The sequence below is a fragment of the Amblyraja radiata genome, chromosome 21 (genome assembly GCF_010909765.2).
Source record: "Amblyraja radiata isolate CabotCenter1 chromosome 21, sAmbRad1.1.pri, whole genome shotgun sequence".
NCBI classification, from domain to species: domain Eukaryota; kingdom Metazoa; phylum Chordata; class Chondrichthyes; order Rajiformes; family Rajidae; genus Amblyraja; species Amblyraja radiata.
The window spans coordinates 19,173,397-19,191,175 of NC_045976.1; the positions used below are offsets into that span (position 1 = coordinate 19,173,397).

Genomic DNA, 17,779 nt, shown 5'->3' on the forward strand with positions numbered 1-17,779 from the left:
CTTGAAGTTGAAAGACACCACTTACTGCAAATGGTGGCTTGGGAGCTTTGAAGTTGAAAGGCACTACTTACTGCAAATGATGGCTTGGGTGTGGCTTGAAGTTGAAAGACACCACTTACTGCAAATGGTAGCTTGGGTGTGGCTTGGATGTGGCTTGAAGTTGAAATACACCACTTACTGCAAATGGTGGCATGAAGTTGAAAGGCACTACTTACTGCAAATGGTGGCTTGGTTGCTTTGGCTTGAGTTGAAAGGCACTACTTACTGCAAATGATGGCTTGGGTGTGGCTTGAAGTGGAAAGACACCACTTACTGCAAATGGTGGCTTGGGTGTGGCTTGAAGTTGAAAGGCACTTCTTACTGCAAATGGGGGCGTGGGTGCATTGGCTTGAAGTTGAAAGGCACCACTTACTGCAAATGGTGGCTTGGGTGCTTTGGCTTGAAGTTAAAAGGCACTACTGTAAATGCACTTACTTCCTGTTTGCACTGTATATTGATTTTAGATAAAACGCTACCACTTACGGCTGTGATTTTTGGCCATCTTACTCAGTCTCCCTCCGCTGAGCAGATGCAGAGAATTCTTCCCATCAATGAAAAATAAAAGTGTTATTAGTTTTTTTTTAAATGTTGAGAATCTCTCTCCTGTCAATCACTCCATGAAAGCCACACCTTTTCCGTGGGGGGCGGGGGGGGAGAGGGGTTATAAAACCCGGAAATGTGGGTGTGGCTCAGTCTCTGCAAGTTGGAGGAGGGAGAGGTCACGACTCGCTGTCTTTAGTGGCTTTGCACCCTACTTCAAATGGTATGACACTGCACTTGAATTTGGTGGCCTTGCACCCTGCTAGAAGTGGTAAGAAACTGCACTTGAATTTGGTGGCCTTATACCCTGCTTGAAATGGAATTTCAAGGATTAGCCGTGAGTTAACTACCAGCCCACCAGCCGTGAGTGAGTGAGTTGCCAGCACAACAGGCTTGATTGACTGAGACGCCAGCCCAAGAATCCATTTGGTGCACAATTTGCATACTAGCCCTCTGAAAACCAGTCCCTTCAGCCCATAACACCCATACTAGCACTCCAGAAAGCCCCCCCCCCCCAACTGGCCACCAATATTAGAATTGGTGGAGAGGTTGAATATTGCGTTGGATGACCAGCCCTCCTATGTGATGCTGGGACCCAACGGGTCCCACTTAGTATAGTAGCTCCTATAATTCTTCAATAAAATAAGGTTCTTACCCGAATTGCAGCCTTGTTGCAGAACACTCTGGTGATAGCCAACCATGTTGGCAAATCCAGCATATTTTGCAATACCTCTTCATCGAGCTCCAAGTTGGTCAAGTGACCTTCACCTTTCAAAGTACTCAAATTAATCTTATCTGGTGAAAGATTCTTGGTAAACCTTTGAAACAAAAAAAAAATAGAATAATGAGTTGGTTGTCATGATGTTTTAGTGATAGAGAAATTCAAAATGATTACAAATTTCAAAATGGTCAAAACTCTTTTTGATTATAATTCACGTGTTTTAGCTCCCACTTTGGCTCAGTGAAAAATACTAACAATCAAAAACATTATATACCACTTACGCCCAATAACTTACTCCAATTCACAAGCAGGGACAAGAAAACAAGAGGAAATATATTATGAGGAAATATGAGGAAAAATATAAAGGAAACCACAAGAAAAATATGTATGTCTTTCTCCATATTTTCCCTTTTTGCCGACTTGCCTGGGATCCCTGGCTTCTAAACTGTTTCCCATTTGATGGAAGGAAAGAATGGACTGAAATCCATTTGATCACATCTACTGAACTGCCTGCAACAGTAATTTTCATTAACTCTGAAAAATCCTATTAGGTTTATTCGAAAGGATTTCCCACTAACAAACCCATACTAGCACTCTCCACTGGCTCCCTGTGCGGTTCCGAATCAATTTCAAGCTCCTTCTTTATGTATACAAAGCCATTAATGGGCTTGCCCCCACCTACATCAAAAATCTGCTTACCCACCATACCACCTCCAAGTCCCTCAGATTGGCCGACTTGGGGTTACTGACCATCCCGCGGTCTAGGCACAAGCTCAGGGGCGACCGCGCTTTTGAGGTTGCAACTCCTAGACTGTGGAACAGCATCCCTCTGTGAATGGAAATCCTGAATCAACGCCCTTATAGCATGAGCAGGAGAGACTGTTATCATTCCCCAACGACAGCGAAAACGATGAAGTGAGTGAGGAAGGAGAATTGGGGGACAAAGGTCGGACGGTCCAAGAAGCCATGGCCAGGGAACTAGAAGGTTACGAGATTCGGCGAATGGGACTTTTAAATGGACTATGAGTGTTGCCATAAAAATGGCAAAAGGGGGCAATGTGAATGGAAATCCTGAATCAACGCTGTAAGATTGTTCTGTAAAGGTAAAATGGTTGGCCAGGTAGACTGAAATAAAGAGCATAAGATGGCTGCTGACCAGGCTTGCTGGAACTGAGGCTGCAGGTTTCAGGAAGGGAATACACATTGTCTTGCAGTTACTGCATAGTCGTGAATAGGGGATCACAGGCCCCGTCTGACAAGATTGAGGAATATATAATCCCCCCTCGCCGGGAAGACTAATGTGACCCCACCACTCGCCACATCTTCCCATCTCCCCCCATGTCTGCCTTCCGCAAAGACCGCTCCCTCCGCAACTCCCTCGTCAATTCTTCCCTTCCCTCCCGCACCACCCCCTCCCCGGGCACTTTCTGTTGCAACCGCAAGAAATGCAACACCTGTCCCTTCACCTCCCCCCTCGACTCCATTCAAGGACCCAAGCAGTCGTTCCAGGTGCGACAAAGGTTCACCTGTATCTCCTCCAACCTCATCTACTGCATCCGCTGCTCTAGATGTCAGCTGATTTACATCGGGGAGACCAAGCGTAGGTTGGGCGATCGTTTCGCCGAACACTACCGCTCAGTCCGCAATAACCTACCTGAACTCCCGGTGGCTCAGCACTTCAACTCCCCCTCCCATTCCCAATCCGACCTCTCTGTCCTGGGTCTCCTCCATTGCCAGAGTGAGCAACAGCGGAAATTGGAGGAACAGCACCTCATATTCCGTCTGGAAATTTTGCTATCCCTTGCTGTCTCCTCCCCTTCCTTAACCCTATAGCTGTCTCCTCCCACCCTCCCATCCGCCCGCCCTCGGGCTCCTCCTCCTCCTCCCCTTTTCCTTCTTTCTCCCCCCCCCCACCCCCCCTCAGTCTGAAGAAGGGTTTCGGCCCGAAACGTCGCCTATTTCCTTCGCTCCATAGATGCTGCTGCACCCGCTGAGTTTCCCCAGCAATTTTGTGTACCTTCGATATTCCAGCATCTGCAGTTCCCTGTTGAACACTAAGGAATGTACTGGTCTGAGGTCTAGTCTGGTTCCTCTAACTAACATCTCCTTATATGTACATACCTGTTGTCCTGTATTTTGCGTACGTGTCGGTTCTTTGATCGGGGAATGTGGGAGGTGCTAAACAGTGGCATTAACATATAAAAGGCATTGCAATTAAGGGCAGAGAGCTTGACTCTTTGCTAGGTTGTTAACCTGTGTGAAGACTCCTGCTCAATAAACGTACGTTTAAAGCAACCCCGGTGCCTGGTCGATTATTGTCGAAACAACCGATGTGAGAAAAAAAAGTGAATCAACACCTCTTCCCATCAGAACTGCCCCCTCCATAGACTTAAAACTTATTTCTACTCTCAAGCCTTTCTTGAGGTCCTCTGAGGGAGCGCTGTATGTATGTATCTATGTATGTATTGTTGATCTATGTACCACTGTTTGTAGCACGTTAGTACTTGCACCAATGTAAAGCACTTTGGTCAACGAGAGGTGTTATTAAATGTGCTATAGAAATAAAATTGACTTGACTTGACTAGCAACAGAAAAAAGTTTTTCTTTCTTCAAAGATATCAAGATACCTATTGATGTCAAGCTACCTTAAAACTACCTCACAAGCAACCACTGACCCTTCCTATCAGCCACCATCTGTGGAAGAGTCTACTGTTCCCGTGAGCCCTTCAGAACCCACAAATCTGGATTTGAAGTAAATCATCCTCAATCTTGAGGGGTTGCTTAAGATTTAAAACCTTATTAATTTAAAACATTGATAGAGTTTGACAAGTAAAATACACACTTCAGTATTTGAAGCTTTCCATAAAGGGCCTGTCCCACTTTCCCGAGTTACTCACAAATTCTCCCGAGTTTTCCTCTTGATTCAAACTTGGAGAATGTCCGTAGCGAGTCCGTATATATATCGTAGCGGCTCGTTATGCCAGCCTTAGGTACTCGGGGCATCAGATAAATTGGGACGTTTTTTCCAGCATGTCAAAAAAGTCCACGAGTAAAAAGACAGTCGGGAGGAGGAGTTCGTAGATCACAAAAATCTTGTTTTTTTTTTTTTTTAGGTCCTTTCAACTCGGCAGAGGATTCGGGAAAGTGGGACAGGCCCTTAATGCTCCAGGTAAAAAGTAAGACAGTATTTACATAATCTGGTACATGAGACTTCAGGCCAATTAACACTTCACATGTGCAGAACAAATACTCAATCATCCTATAAACAAGATAGATGCACCCTATATAAACTTGTCGGTTTGAGATTCTCACCAATATTCAAATAAATGCAAGCAATTGGGCTGTAGAGGGCAGATTCACTATTCACACCAAGCAAGCACAACTAGAACACAATTAATATTAATTTACAAATGTATTGCAATTTTCTCATGGAATATTGCATGAAAACCATAAATTACAGAGACAAGGAAATTTCACACAGAATAGACATTGCGATATCAAAATTCAGAATTACGTTTATTCAATTTCCGTGTTTAATTGAACCCAAAAAAATGTCAATTAAATTAGTCTCAGGACATTTACGAGTTATTTGCCTTGATGATCTAGCTTTGGATAGTCAACTTAATTCAAAATAACATTTGTAAAGATCATCTTCAACACTTCCTGTACCTTACTCAAATTAAATCAAATGTCATTCTATTATGCCATTGTATAAAGAAGCTAAATTGGGATAAAAACAAAATTTTGACCATTTTAAGTACCGTATATCAAGATACAAGATACATTTATTTGTCACATGTACCAGTTGGCACAGTGAAATGTGTGATCGCTATAGCCATACAATAAAATAAAGAACACAACACATGATAGAGTTCAACATAAAACATCCCCACACATCCTCAAAAGTTTCCCACTGTGAGGGAAGGCACCAAAGTCAGTCATTTTCCTCTAATGTTCCTGATGTTCACCCGTGGTCGGGGCCTCCGGAGCCCACCGCAGTCGCCGCTACAGCAGCCCGCCGCTCAGGTCCACTTGCCAGGATGTTGGAACTCTGACGTTGGAACGGGACGCCAACCTCAGCGGCTTGGACCTCGAAATCGGCCGCTTCCCACTGGAGTCAGCAGCTCCTGAAGTCCCCAGGCCGTGCCGGGCGGAGATTCAACACTGGCGGCCCTCGGCAAAGGGCCCCAGGACTCCGCGATGTCGGTCAGCGCCGACCGCGCTGGGAGCTCCGCGAACCGCAGCTCCGCGATGTTGGAGCAGCGGCCCAACGCACCGGAGCTTCAAACGGCGATCCATGTAGGCATCGCCCGCTCCGCAGTGAATCCAGGCCGCGCCGCCGCTGCCGAAGCTCTGGTCCAGTCCCCGGTCTCCAGTAGGAAAGGCCGCTCCGATCCAGATGGTAGGCCGCGAGGATGCGACTATTTCTCCGAGTCGCTGAGTGACTGGGAAACGTTTTCCCACTTACCCTACCCCCCTCCCCCACATAGAAAAACTAAAGAATCCCCAAAACAAACTGTTTAGACAAACTAAAATTAAAAAAAGATAGAAAAAACGGACAGACTGTAGGCAGAGGCGTCTTCAATGCCTTTGTAATATCAACTACAAAGATCTAGTATTCTTTTCATTATTTGCATGAACTTTGAAGCTAGATTTTTAATGTAACGTTTTGATTGAAGGTCATTGACTATAAAGATTTATGGTACTGAACTTTCCACAGATGGTGCCAGAGCAGCATTTCCAACACTTCCTGTTTTAATTAACTTTGCCAAGAACCCAGAGCAGAGGTCAAATGACACAATATACCACTAAGAGTTGAAGGGATCAAAAGAACAGTTAGGCATGTAGCATTTTAGAAATGGATAAACTGAATTTTTTTTGTTTTGCTTTCTGTTAGAGTTTTAAAGGCTAAATAAGGTTATAATGGGATGATGGTGTTAATTTCGTTTTTGACCGCAAGGTTTTGGAGATGGATTGACCAACAGTATATCTGGTATTGAACGAAAATAATAAGAAAAAGAACAATAAAACCATAATGTTTATCATGAAGTTGATGAAACAAGAAATACCACTATGAAAATAATGCTATAATCGAAATAGATGCTTTAATCATATTTTTCCTCCCATATGGCTATAGCGATCACACAAATGTAGACCTTTGAACTACCTTTATTTGGACTGCATCTTGCACAAAATGTTGTACCCTCTATTCTTTATCTGTACACTGTGGAGCACTTGATTGTATTCATGTATAGTCTTTTCTTTGACTGGATAGCTCACAACAAAAAAGATTTTCACTGTACCTTGCTGCACGTAACAATAATAAACTAAACAAAATAAACTCAGCAAATCTAGTATTGGATAAGCTTGCACTACAACATTAGTGTGACAGAAAAGGAGGTAATTTTAAACATCTAAATTGATCCTTTAGAAATAATGATCAAGAATTTGTGGCCTTTGGTGAATCACTTGCTTTCTACAATGAATTGAGAAACAGTCTCTCGCAGTTCTCCCAATGGAACTTCTCCCAACACACTAAATCCTCTTTATCAGTAGGACCTTTGAAAATTACCGCTTGCAAAAAAGAAATCTCTATAAATAACCTGATCTGCTATCACTATTCGTATAATGGTTAATCAAAAACTTTGAATGCTTCTTAATGGTAGAGATATTGAATTGTTATTAAAAAATAAATGTCAATAAATTATGAATATTAACACTATCTTAATACCTTAATTAACTTCCACTGAAAATGAATGGAGATGAACTCCCTGCTTGAGGTTTAAATTGGAGCAAGTTATTAGTGATGATGTGGTAAAGTGGTGGGGAACGGTATGTTTTCACACACTTGCACTGGTCTCCTTGATGAGTCCAACATCCAAGTGCAGTGGGAGATTTGCTGGAGAACAGTTGTTATCAAGAAGGTCAGATCACACATGTAGACAGAAATCACAAACTTGTTGGCACCTACAAACCGCTGGGTTTCCTGCTGCACAACACAATCTTGGAAACCAATCCAGCAATGCACTCTCTAACAGGGAAAATATATCAACATTATAGCAAATATTGGACAATGATACCAAGACAATAATAAAGTGATCCATGTGTGGATGTACCCAAGACGCAGTGTCTTCTTGTGGTCCAATCAGTTCCCATTTGCTTTACAATTTATTTCTGTACCCTGCATATTAATTTTGTATTTCCTACATGCTCAACCAACCTCTTCCATGTTATTTTCTCATCTCATGCAACAAAAGTCACCATTTCTATTTTTAATACAGGTACACAACCTTTTATCCGAAAGCCTTAGGACCAGACACTTCTCGGATTTCGGAATTTTTCGGATTTCGGAATGGAAGATTTTTAGCGTAGATTAGGTAGGTAGTGCGGGCGGCTTGAAAAGTCTGGAGCGGCTGCCTCCTCCCCGGAGACCGGGGAATCATTGTAAATCATTGCTTAAATGTTAGTCAGTTAGTTTGGAGGGATTTTATGTGGTGGGGGGGGGGGGGGGGGGGTGAAGGGGGAAACTTTAATTCTTAGTCCCCTACCTGGTCGGAGAGGCGGGGAGCGGGCAATGCCTTACCGGGTCGCCGTGCAGTAAACTCCGGAGCGCTGTGGCCGCCGACTCCCAACATCGCGGAGCTGGGGCTGCGGTTGGAGCTCCGACCACGGCAACTCTGCCCCTGGCTGCGCGGCGCTCCAAATCCAGCGCCGCCCGCAGCCCCAGCTCCGCGATGTTGGGAGTCGGCGGCCACAGCGCTCCGGAGCTTACTGCACGGCGACCCGGTAAGGCATTGCCCGCTCCCCGCCTCTCCGACCAGGTAGGGGACTAAGAATTAAAGTTTCCCCCTTCACCACCTCCCCCCCCCCCCCTTCACATAAAAGCCCTCCAAACTAACTGACTAACATTTAAGCAATGATTTACAGATGTTTAAGTGTCTCCCCGGTCTCCGGGGAGGAGGCAGCCGCTACAGTAGTACAGACCTGGGTTGACCGTGGGACGTTTCGGGTCAGGTTTGGCGCCAAACGCGAGCTTTGGTGTGCAGACGACATCCTGGAAAAAATGTCCGGTTTTCGGAGCTTTTCGGTTTCTGGAATTTCGGATAAAAGGTTGTGCACCTGTACTAGTAATAATTTTGCATTTCTATGTTCTATAACAATATACAGCTTATTTCCCTCCTAGAATTCCAAGTCATTAAACATCAAAATATTACATTTGGCTCCCCTTTGACTGAACACCACAGACATTAATGCCACCAGTTAGTAGTTACTGAGGCATGTCACTTTACTCTTCTTGGTACAGGTACTACTGATGTCATTTTAAATCAGATGGGAACCTCGGACCATAGTAATGAAAGGTTGAAGATGTCTGTAAAAATACCAACTGTTCAGATCCGAGGATCGGTCAATCTAGTTCCATTAATTTTACCAGTGATATTTCATAAATGTTTGTTTTAAATGCTTACTGTTTCCTCACTACATCATTCCTCAATCATACCCATTTAAAAAAAAAAACGAGACCAAAGGGGACCCGATGGGTCCCGTCCCCTCAACGCGCGGTTGCGGGGGGGGGGGGGGGGGCGCGGTCTTCGACATCACACACACACACACACACACACATACTAACCACCCCTCACACACATTAACACCCCGCTTGATATTATATTAATATTATTAATTTGCTCCTTTTACCCCAACCCCCGCCCTATCCACTCACGCATAATCCCCAACTGCGCAGGCGTGGCTAAAGAAGGGGGGTGGAGAGGGGGGGGGGGTAGAGAGGGAGGGGGGTAGAGAGGGAGAGGGAGGGGGGGTAGAGATTGAGGGGTGGGGGGACCTTGCATTCAATAACCTTACTGCTCATTTACTCACACTCAACACAGAACATAAAGCAGTACAGCAAAGCAACAGGCTCTTCAGCCCGCAATGACAGTGCCAAACAATGCCCAGACAGACTGTTATTTGTCTGCACATAATCCATATCGCTCCATTCCCTTCATATCTTTATGCCCATCCAAAAATGTCTTAAAAGCCACTATCATATCTGCCTCAACCACAACGAATGACTGGCTGCACATTCCAGACACTCACCATCCTCAGTGTAAAACAAAAATTGTCCTGCACTTCTCTTTTAAACTTTTCCCCTCTCACCATAAAGCTATGCCCTCTACTATTTGATTTTTCTATCCTGGGATAAAGATTCTGAAAGTCTACACTGTTTATGCCTCATAATTCTATATACGCCTAATAAGACTCCCTGCAACCTCAGGCATTCCAGAAAAAACAGCCCAAGTCTGTCCAATCTCTCCCTTTAGTTAATGCCTCCTAATCTAGGTATCAGTCTGGTAAACCTCCTCTGCACTCTTTCTAATGCCTCTGCATCCTTCCTGTAATGGTGCGAGCAGAACTGCACACAATACTACCAATGTGCATAACCAAAGTCATATAATGCTGCATTACGACCTCCTGACTCTTATACTCGATACAACTGATCAATGATGGCAAGCAAACCACGTGTGTTCTTTACTACTTTACCCATCTGTGGTGCCACTTTCAGGGAGTTATCAAGTTGGACCCCAGATCCCCTAATGCTGTCAATGGTCATGCCATTAATTGCACATTTTCCCCTTATATTTGACCTCCTAAAATGCAAAATCTCACGCTTGCTTGGATTAAACACCATCTGCCATTGCTCTGCCAATTTCCACAACTTATCTATATCCCACTGTACATTTTGACAGCCTTCCTCATAGTCCACGACCCCTGAAATCTTTGTATCATCTGAAAACCAGGTGGCACCAGCAATGGCTGCCTCGCCAACAGTCTGTCCGTTCCTTCCTTCTTTGTTGTTTGGTTGGATGTGTTAAATGTATGGTTTTTAGTATTCTTTAGCATGTTTTATGTGGGGGGGAAGGGGGTAGTTGGGGGAAACTTTTTCTAATCTCTTAACTCAACAGAGATGCAATTTTTCCGTATCGTATCTTCATCTGTACTGCAGCCTAACATCAAGGAGTTGGTGGCCTTTGCTGGAGACCGACTTCGAAAGCTCAACCGCCGGAGCCTGCGGACTTAACATCACGGAGCATGCGATCCCTGTCAGGGGTCGACTTTGGGGCTCCACCCGCGGTCTCTGGTAAGAGACCGCCTTTGGTAACTCCAAGCCGCAGAAGCTTCGACTGCCCCAATGCGGGAGCTTCGATCGACCCAACATGGGAGCTTCGATTGACCCAACACGGGGGCTTAGACCACCGGTTGCGGGGAGCTTCGAGCACCCCGACTGCGGATGGTTCAACTGCCCCGACCGCGGGAGAATAAAAGAGGAAGAAGATTAGAGTTTATTGTCTTCAATCACAATGAGGAACGTGGGGTATCCGCTGTGGTGGATGTTTATGTTAACTTTTATGTGGTTGTGTGTCTTGTTGCTTTTTTTTTTTTTTAAGTATGGTTATGGTGATTTAAATCTTTTTATTTGAATTTCACAGTAATTTGCATACATACAATGATAACAGACAGTGACAGTCAAGGCATAATTGTGCAACAGTATGTAAGCGACCCTCAAAGCCCTTACCCACCTTCAACCCACCCGAATCAGGTCGGAACCAAACGGGGACAAACAACACTCACATGCGTACACATCCACACAAATATGGTAAGATAAACGAAACAAAAAGTACTAAAAAAAAATTAAAAAAAGGGGGTCACTAATAACAGTAAATAAGTAAGTAATTAAATAAATAAGTGTGGGGAAGGGGGGGGGGGGGGGGTTAAGGGGAGAGCAGCTGCAGTAGAGCAGAACAATGGTGGAGAGCACTCAGTCCTCTTCTGAGTCCGGGGACAAGTTGAGAGAGTTAACAAGTTCCAAGAAAGGGTTCCATGTATCTAGGAATGTCTTGGTAGAACCTTTGAGAGAGAACCTAAGTTTTTCAAGCTTTAAATTGTAAAGCACCACCTTAATCCAGCGGGCGTGTGTCGGGGGACAGGTGAGCCTCCAGTTAAGCAAGATCAGTCTCCGGGCTAACAAGGTTGTAAAAGCTAGGACCCGTTTCACCGCAACAGTTGGTGTTGGGAGGGGTACCGAAAATGGCTGACTGTGGGTTTGGAGGAATAGTCTGGCCGTAGGCTCTGCTTATCAAGTCGAAAGCACTCCTCCAAAAGGCTGCTAGCTTAGGGCAAGACCAAAACATATGGCTATGGTTGGCAGGAGATTGATTACATCTGTTGCAGGTGTCCCTAACAGCGGGGTAAATTCTAGATAATCTTGCATTTGTGGAGTGGACTTTGTGAAGGACTTTGCATTGGATTAGGCCCATGACGGGCACATATGGAGGAAGAATGGATCAAATCCAAGGCAGAGTCCCATTGCTGGTCTGTTAGTTTCGTATTCAGCTCACCCTCCCACGCAGCTTTTAATGAGGTATGAGGTTTCAATATAACCGACCTTAACAAGTTATACAAAACAGAGATGCATTTCTTCCGGTTGGGATCTAGAGCTAAGATGGTATTGGTCAGGGTTTCTGGGGGGCGATTTGGGAAATGGGGGAATGTCTTCTTCACAAAATCCCTAATCTGGAAAAAACGAAAAAGGTGGGAGTTTGGGAGGCTATAGTTGGACGAGAGCTCCACAAAGGATGAAAATATGCCATCCTTGTATAGGTTTTTGATACTACTGATACCGTTGCTGTGCCAGGTTTTGAATGCGTGGTCTGTACTTGGTTTAAAGATGTGATTTTTAAGCAGTGGGGTCAAGATGGAAGGGCCTTGTAAACCAAAGTTTTTCCTGAGTTGACTCCATATCTTGAGCGAGAGGGACGCAATTGGGCCTGCACCCACAGATGTTATAGGAAGGGGGAGTTGGGAGCATAGGACAGACCGCAACGAGAGACGTGAACTCGCCTTTTCCATGTGTACCCAGGTCGGTAGGTGGTCGCAATCATCATTCATCCAATACAGGAATTTTTGCAAGTTAGCTGCCCAATAGTATCGCCTAAAGTCAGGAAGTGCCAAACCGCCGTCACTCTTAGGAGACTGCAGTATCGCCTTTCGGATTCTAGCCGGTTTGCTACCCCGTACAAATTTAGATATTGTCCTTTCTAATTTATCAAAAAAAGATTTAGTGATAAGTATAGGGACGTGCTGGAAAAGATACAGGAATTTGGGTAGGACGACCATCTTGACCAGATTTATCCGGCCAACGAGGGATAGCGGTAAAACTGACCAGCGGTCAAAATCTCTTTCGGCTTTCTCAACCAGAGGCAGAAAGTTTGTGTGGAACATATCAGATAAGGGTGTTGTGATAAAGACGCCGAGGTAGCGAAACCCGTCCTCTGCCCATTTGAATGAGGTTAAAGAGCGAGGGAGCTGCTTAGCCAATGTATGGCTATGGTAATTCGAATTTCACTGTACCTTAATTGCTACATGTGACAAGAAACTGACCTTGAAACCTTGAAACTTGCTAACCAATATTTTTGTCATTTAGATATATCTCAAACAGCAGAGGTCCTCTATCTAACACCAACTTCTTTAACTGGATAAAATGCAATACAAAAGGTCAGCCATTTGTAGTTAAAAGGTTATGGTAAATATAGATGCTGACCTTCAAGAAGCAAAAGTTGGTTTCATGACCCTGTACGTCTGCTCTTTAATCTCCTCCATTACTGAGCATTCAAATTGCCGAGCCAGACCGTGATGCAACCAGTCAATATGGTGTCTACCATACACCTGTACACATTCAAGAGTATTCGTTGGCAGACTAAATGTCCTCCATCTTCTGAGGAAGTAGTGGGGTTGATGGCCGTTCTTTATGACTGCATCAAAGTGTTATAACCAGGACAGATCTTCAGGGGTATGCATGCCTAGGAGCTTGAAGCAGTTGATTCTCTACACAGCCAACCCGTCAATTACATCATATACATGGAATCAGGACATTCCCCTTTTAAAGGCAACACCCAGCTATGTGGTCTTTACTACAATGAGAGCACAGTTGTTGAACTGGCACCATTTAATTGGGTGTTCAATCTTCCTCGTACTCTGACTCATCATTGCCTATTATTCATGCATCAATGGTGGTATCGTTGGCGAATTTTAAAAAGGTGTTGCTACAGCATCTGGCCACACAGCCACTGGAATAGAGTGAAAAAGGAAGTGACTGTGCAGCTTTGCTGGATTTTGGAGGCGGAAGTGTTGTTGCTAATCCATGCTGAATGTGGTCTGCCAATCAGCACTTTGAAGATCCAGATCTATAGTGATGAGCAGAGACCCAGTTCCACGAGTTTGATAACAAGTTTGTAGGCAAATATGGTATTGAATACTAAGCTGTAGTTGATAAACACAAGCTAGACAAAAAACAAGTGGTCCAATGCAGAATGTAGTGTGTCCAGGTCCTTGCTACGGTAGAAGATGATATGAGCCACAACCGTCCTCTCAAAGTACTTCATTCCCATGGATGTTGGTGCAACTGGTCATTAGTCAGAGGCAAGTCACCTTACTATTCTAGGGTGCTAATATTATTGATGCCCATGAATGATAGATCATCTTATCTGATCCTTTTACAAAAAAAATGATGAGTTTATTCCAAGGTAGATTCCACAACACACCACAGTGAGTAACCAGTCTCAAAATCACCCCATGAACACAACCTCCTGCTATTACAACCAACTTTATTTGTCCAGCATATGAAAATTACAAGTCCTCCAAGATTCTGCATTATCTTTCTTACAATCTCTATTTATGGGTTGATTCCTCACAATTCTAGGAGTACCAAACATCAAAAGTAATAATGATCGAAGAATTCATGTTTGTAATTTAGAACCTGTAATTTATTCTTTTTTTTCTTTTTCCTTTTTTAATTGGGTATAATTTCCATGATAAAGAAATGTTGAGCATTATATCAATGTTCATACAACGTGCTCTACCATTTTAGTAACATACCTGGTTGAACATTAACAAGAGAATGGCCACGAATAAACTGCAAACAGATTTGCAGAGACCAGTGGAGATTTTATTCAATATGCAAGACAGAAAAGCTCAAATTTGCTGTTATTCAGCAGAATGGAATTGGCAGTTGTAGCATGCCAAAAAGCCATCAACACCCATCTTCATTAGCTTGAGGTTGGATTTCGTGCCTTGCTTTTTCATTATTACTTTGACGGATACCCAACAACAAGCAGAAAAGGGCAACCGAGAAAATTTATGAAAGCAGCACCGTAATCGTGGTTTACATGAACCAGTGAAGCTTTCGACAATGTCCAACATCGTAGGCTGGCCCAGGAGATTAGAGGCACAACAAAACCAAATTATGTTAGCAGACTGGATACAAAGTTAGTTCTTAGGCAGAGAGTAGTAGTGGGTGGATGTTTTTCTAACTGAAAGTCGGAAGCGAATGGTGCACTGTAGAGATTGGAACTGGGGCCTTCGTTGTTTACAATATACAAAAATGACTTGGATGAGAACGTACATGGTCTGATTAGTACATTCGCAGGTGTTGGTGGAGTCATATGGATAAGGTAGTTGAACGATACAACAGGACACAGGTCAGTTACAAAGTTTGACAGAGTGGCGGCATATAGAATTTAATCCAGCCAAGTGTGAGGCAACACATTTTGGTCAGTCAAATTCTGGTAGTTCAGGGTAATAGAAAAGGACTTTAGCTTTGACATGGAGGGACCTTAAAGTACAAGTCCATAGCTCACTGAAAATGGCAATACAGATAGATAGAATAGTGAAGGCCGCATTTGCTGTATGTGCCTTCATAGGACGAGGCATAGGACAATGCCGAAAGCACAAGATATAGGACATCATGCTCTGCAAATGATTGTTTAGACCACATTTGGAGGGTTTTTTTTACAGTTCGGGTCACCACATTACAAGAAGGATGTGGCAGCAAGAAGGACGTTACCTGGATTGAAGGCCTATAGTTATGAGACTGGATAGTCTGTGTTCATAATCCCTGGAAAGTAGTAAAATGACGTGTCCTTAGTTCAAGTTCAAGTTCACATTTATTGCCACATGCACCAATTAAGGTACAGTGGAATTTGACATACCATGCAGCCACACAATTAAAAAGAGCACAATACACAATAGAGTACAACATGAACATCCACCACAGTGGAATCAACATTCTTCACTGTGGTGGAAGGCAATAACCTTCAGTCAGTCCTCCTCCTTTGTTCATCCGTAGTCGGGGTCATGAACCCTCTGCAGTCTCCACAACGGACGGCCCAATGTACCGGCCCTCTCGTCGGGATGCCCGAAACTCCGACGTCTGGAAAGATGGACACAAATCGGCCGCTTCCTACCGGAGACCGCGGCTTCACGATGTTATTGGCCGCAGGCTGGCGGTCGGAGCTGTTCTCCGGCGATCCCCGGCAAGGGATCCCAGACTCTGTGATGGAAAGTCCAAGCATGCTAGAAGCTCCGCAGACCGCGACTTCAGGATGTTATAGTCCGCGGGCCAGCGATCGGAGCACTTCTTCTGGCGATCCCCGGCAAGGGATCACCCTGCTCCATGATGGAAAGTCCGCGCTGCGCCCGCTGCTACAGCACCAAGCCCGACTCCGGGAGAGGCCGCACCAATCCAAGTTGTTATGCCGCGAGGGAGGGCGAAAATGCGACTAGGAGAAAGGTCGCATTCCACCGAGGTAAGTGACTAAAAAAGTGTCCCCCTTCCCCGCCCCCATCCCCCCCACACTAAAACACACTTTTGACATACTAAAAACAAAAAATAGTCGAAAGGACGAACAGCTGCTGGCGAGGCTGCTGCTCGCGGTGCCACCGCGAAAGGGCATAGACAGGATAGATTGTCATAATAGTTTCCTCAGAGCAGGAGAGTCTAGAATTAGAGAGCTGTTTTATGGTGAGGAGGGGGGGGGGGAGAGAAATTTAAAAGGTAATTGTTTCCCCACCACACAGAGCGTGTTTTTTTCTGGAATGAGCTGCCAGAGAAGTAGATAGAACCCTTACCCAAAATACATACTGAACTGATTTTTGTTTAATTGGCAAACAGAACAGTCTATTTACACAAACAAAGCATTGATTATGGAGGGAGTCTCGGCGTGACCCAAATACACAAAATGTTATAATCTTCATCAAATAATTGCACAGGCACTTTATCATTCACCTAAGTAGGAGACCAAGATCTCTATTCAACATCACAGCTGAAAATCAAGCCCCTTCAATGCAGCCCACACTTTGAATATGGTTAATGGGGGTTATGATCTAAAAGACAGGCAAGTTAAGCAACTGCTCTACTGACTCAAGATATAAATACCAAAGATAACATAAGATAGATTCAATGTTTGAAACTGTACACTGTGTATAGGTTTCAGCACATTACATGCAACCATGTGCCTCTGCCAGGCTCTCAGCTATCTCATCTTTCGAATGCAAACATCTAAAGTTACCCTATGATGTAAAATATCCGAGTCCCTCTCCAAATTCAAATGAAATCGTACAAATTGTTTGAGATTGACATTGTGAAATTTGATTTTTTATACAATGTAACCTTTTCCTTTAACAGATGTCCTCTTCCAAGTGGGAAAACCATAAGTAAAAAGATTCCCAGCAATAAAAAGGTAATCAAATAACCAATTATGACTCCTCATATAGAGATAAGATTTTGAAAGTAATCCCAGTTGTTTTTGGAGAATTTGGAGAATTTCTGTTTTACTTACATGCAAATGGTAATTAACTTCCAATAACCATATAATAACCATATAACAATTTACAGCACGGAAACAGGCCATCTCGACCCTTCTAGTCCGTGCCGAACACATAATCTCCCCTAGTCCCATATACCTGCGCTCAGACCATAACCCTCCATTCCTTTCCCATCCATATAACTATCCAATTTATTTTTAAATGATAAAAACGAACCTGCCTCCACCACCTTCACTGGAAGCTCATTCCACACAGCTACCACTCTCTGAGTAAAGAAGTTCCCCCTCATGTTACCCCTAAACTTCAGTCCCTTAATTCTCAAGTCATGTCCCCTTGTTTGAATCTTCCCTACTCTCAGTGGGAAAAGCTTTTCCACGTCAACTCTGTCTATCCCTCTCATCATTTTAAAAACCTCTATCAAGTCCCCCCTTAACCTTCTGCGCTCCAAAGAATAAAGCCCTAACTTGTTCAACCTTTCTCTGTAACTTAGTTGCTGAAACCCAGGCAACATTCTAGTAAATCTCCTCTGTACTCTCTCTATTTTGTTGACATCCTTCCTATAATTAGGCGACCAAAATTGTACACCATACTCCAGAATTGGCCTCACCAATGCCTTGTACAATTTTAACAATACATCCCAACTTCTATACTCAATGCTCTGATTTATAAAGGCCAGCACACCAAAAGCTTTCTTTACCACCCTATCTACATGAGATTCCACTTTCAGGGAACTGTGCACAGTTATTCCCAGATCCCTCTGTTCACCTACATTCTTCAATTCCCTACCATTTACCATGTACGTCCTATTTTGATTTGTCCTGCCAA

At 44.0% G+C, this 17,779-nt stretch overlaps 1 protein-coding gene across 2 annotated transcripts in view; it reads right to left on the bottom strand.

Moving 5' to 3' along the window:
* Positions 1-17,779, bottom strand: part of uhrf1bp1l (UHRF1 binding protein 1 like) — an 85,919-nt gene that overhangs the window by 57,308 nt on the left and 10,832 nt on the right. For both annotated transcript variants that reach the window (XM_033039701.1, XM_033039700.1), the window contains exon 2: positions 1,235-1,397. In XM_033039701.1, the coding sequence (XP_032895592.1) occupies positions 1,235-1,397 (163 nt within the window). The remainder of the gene's footprint in view (positions 1-1,234; positions 1,398-17,779) is intronic.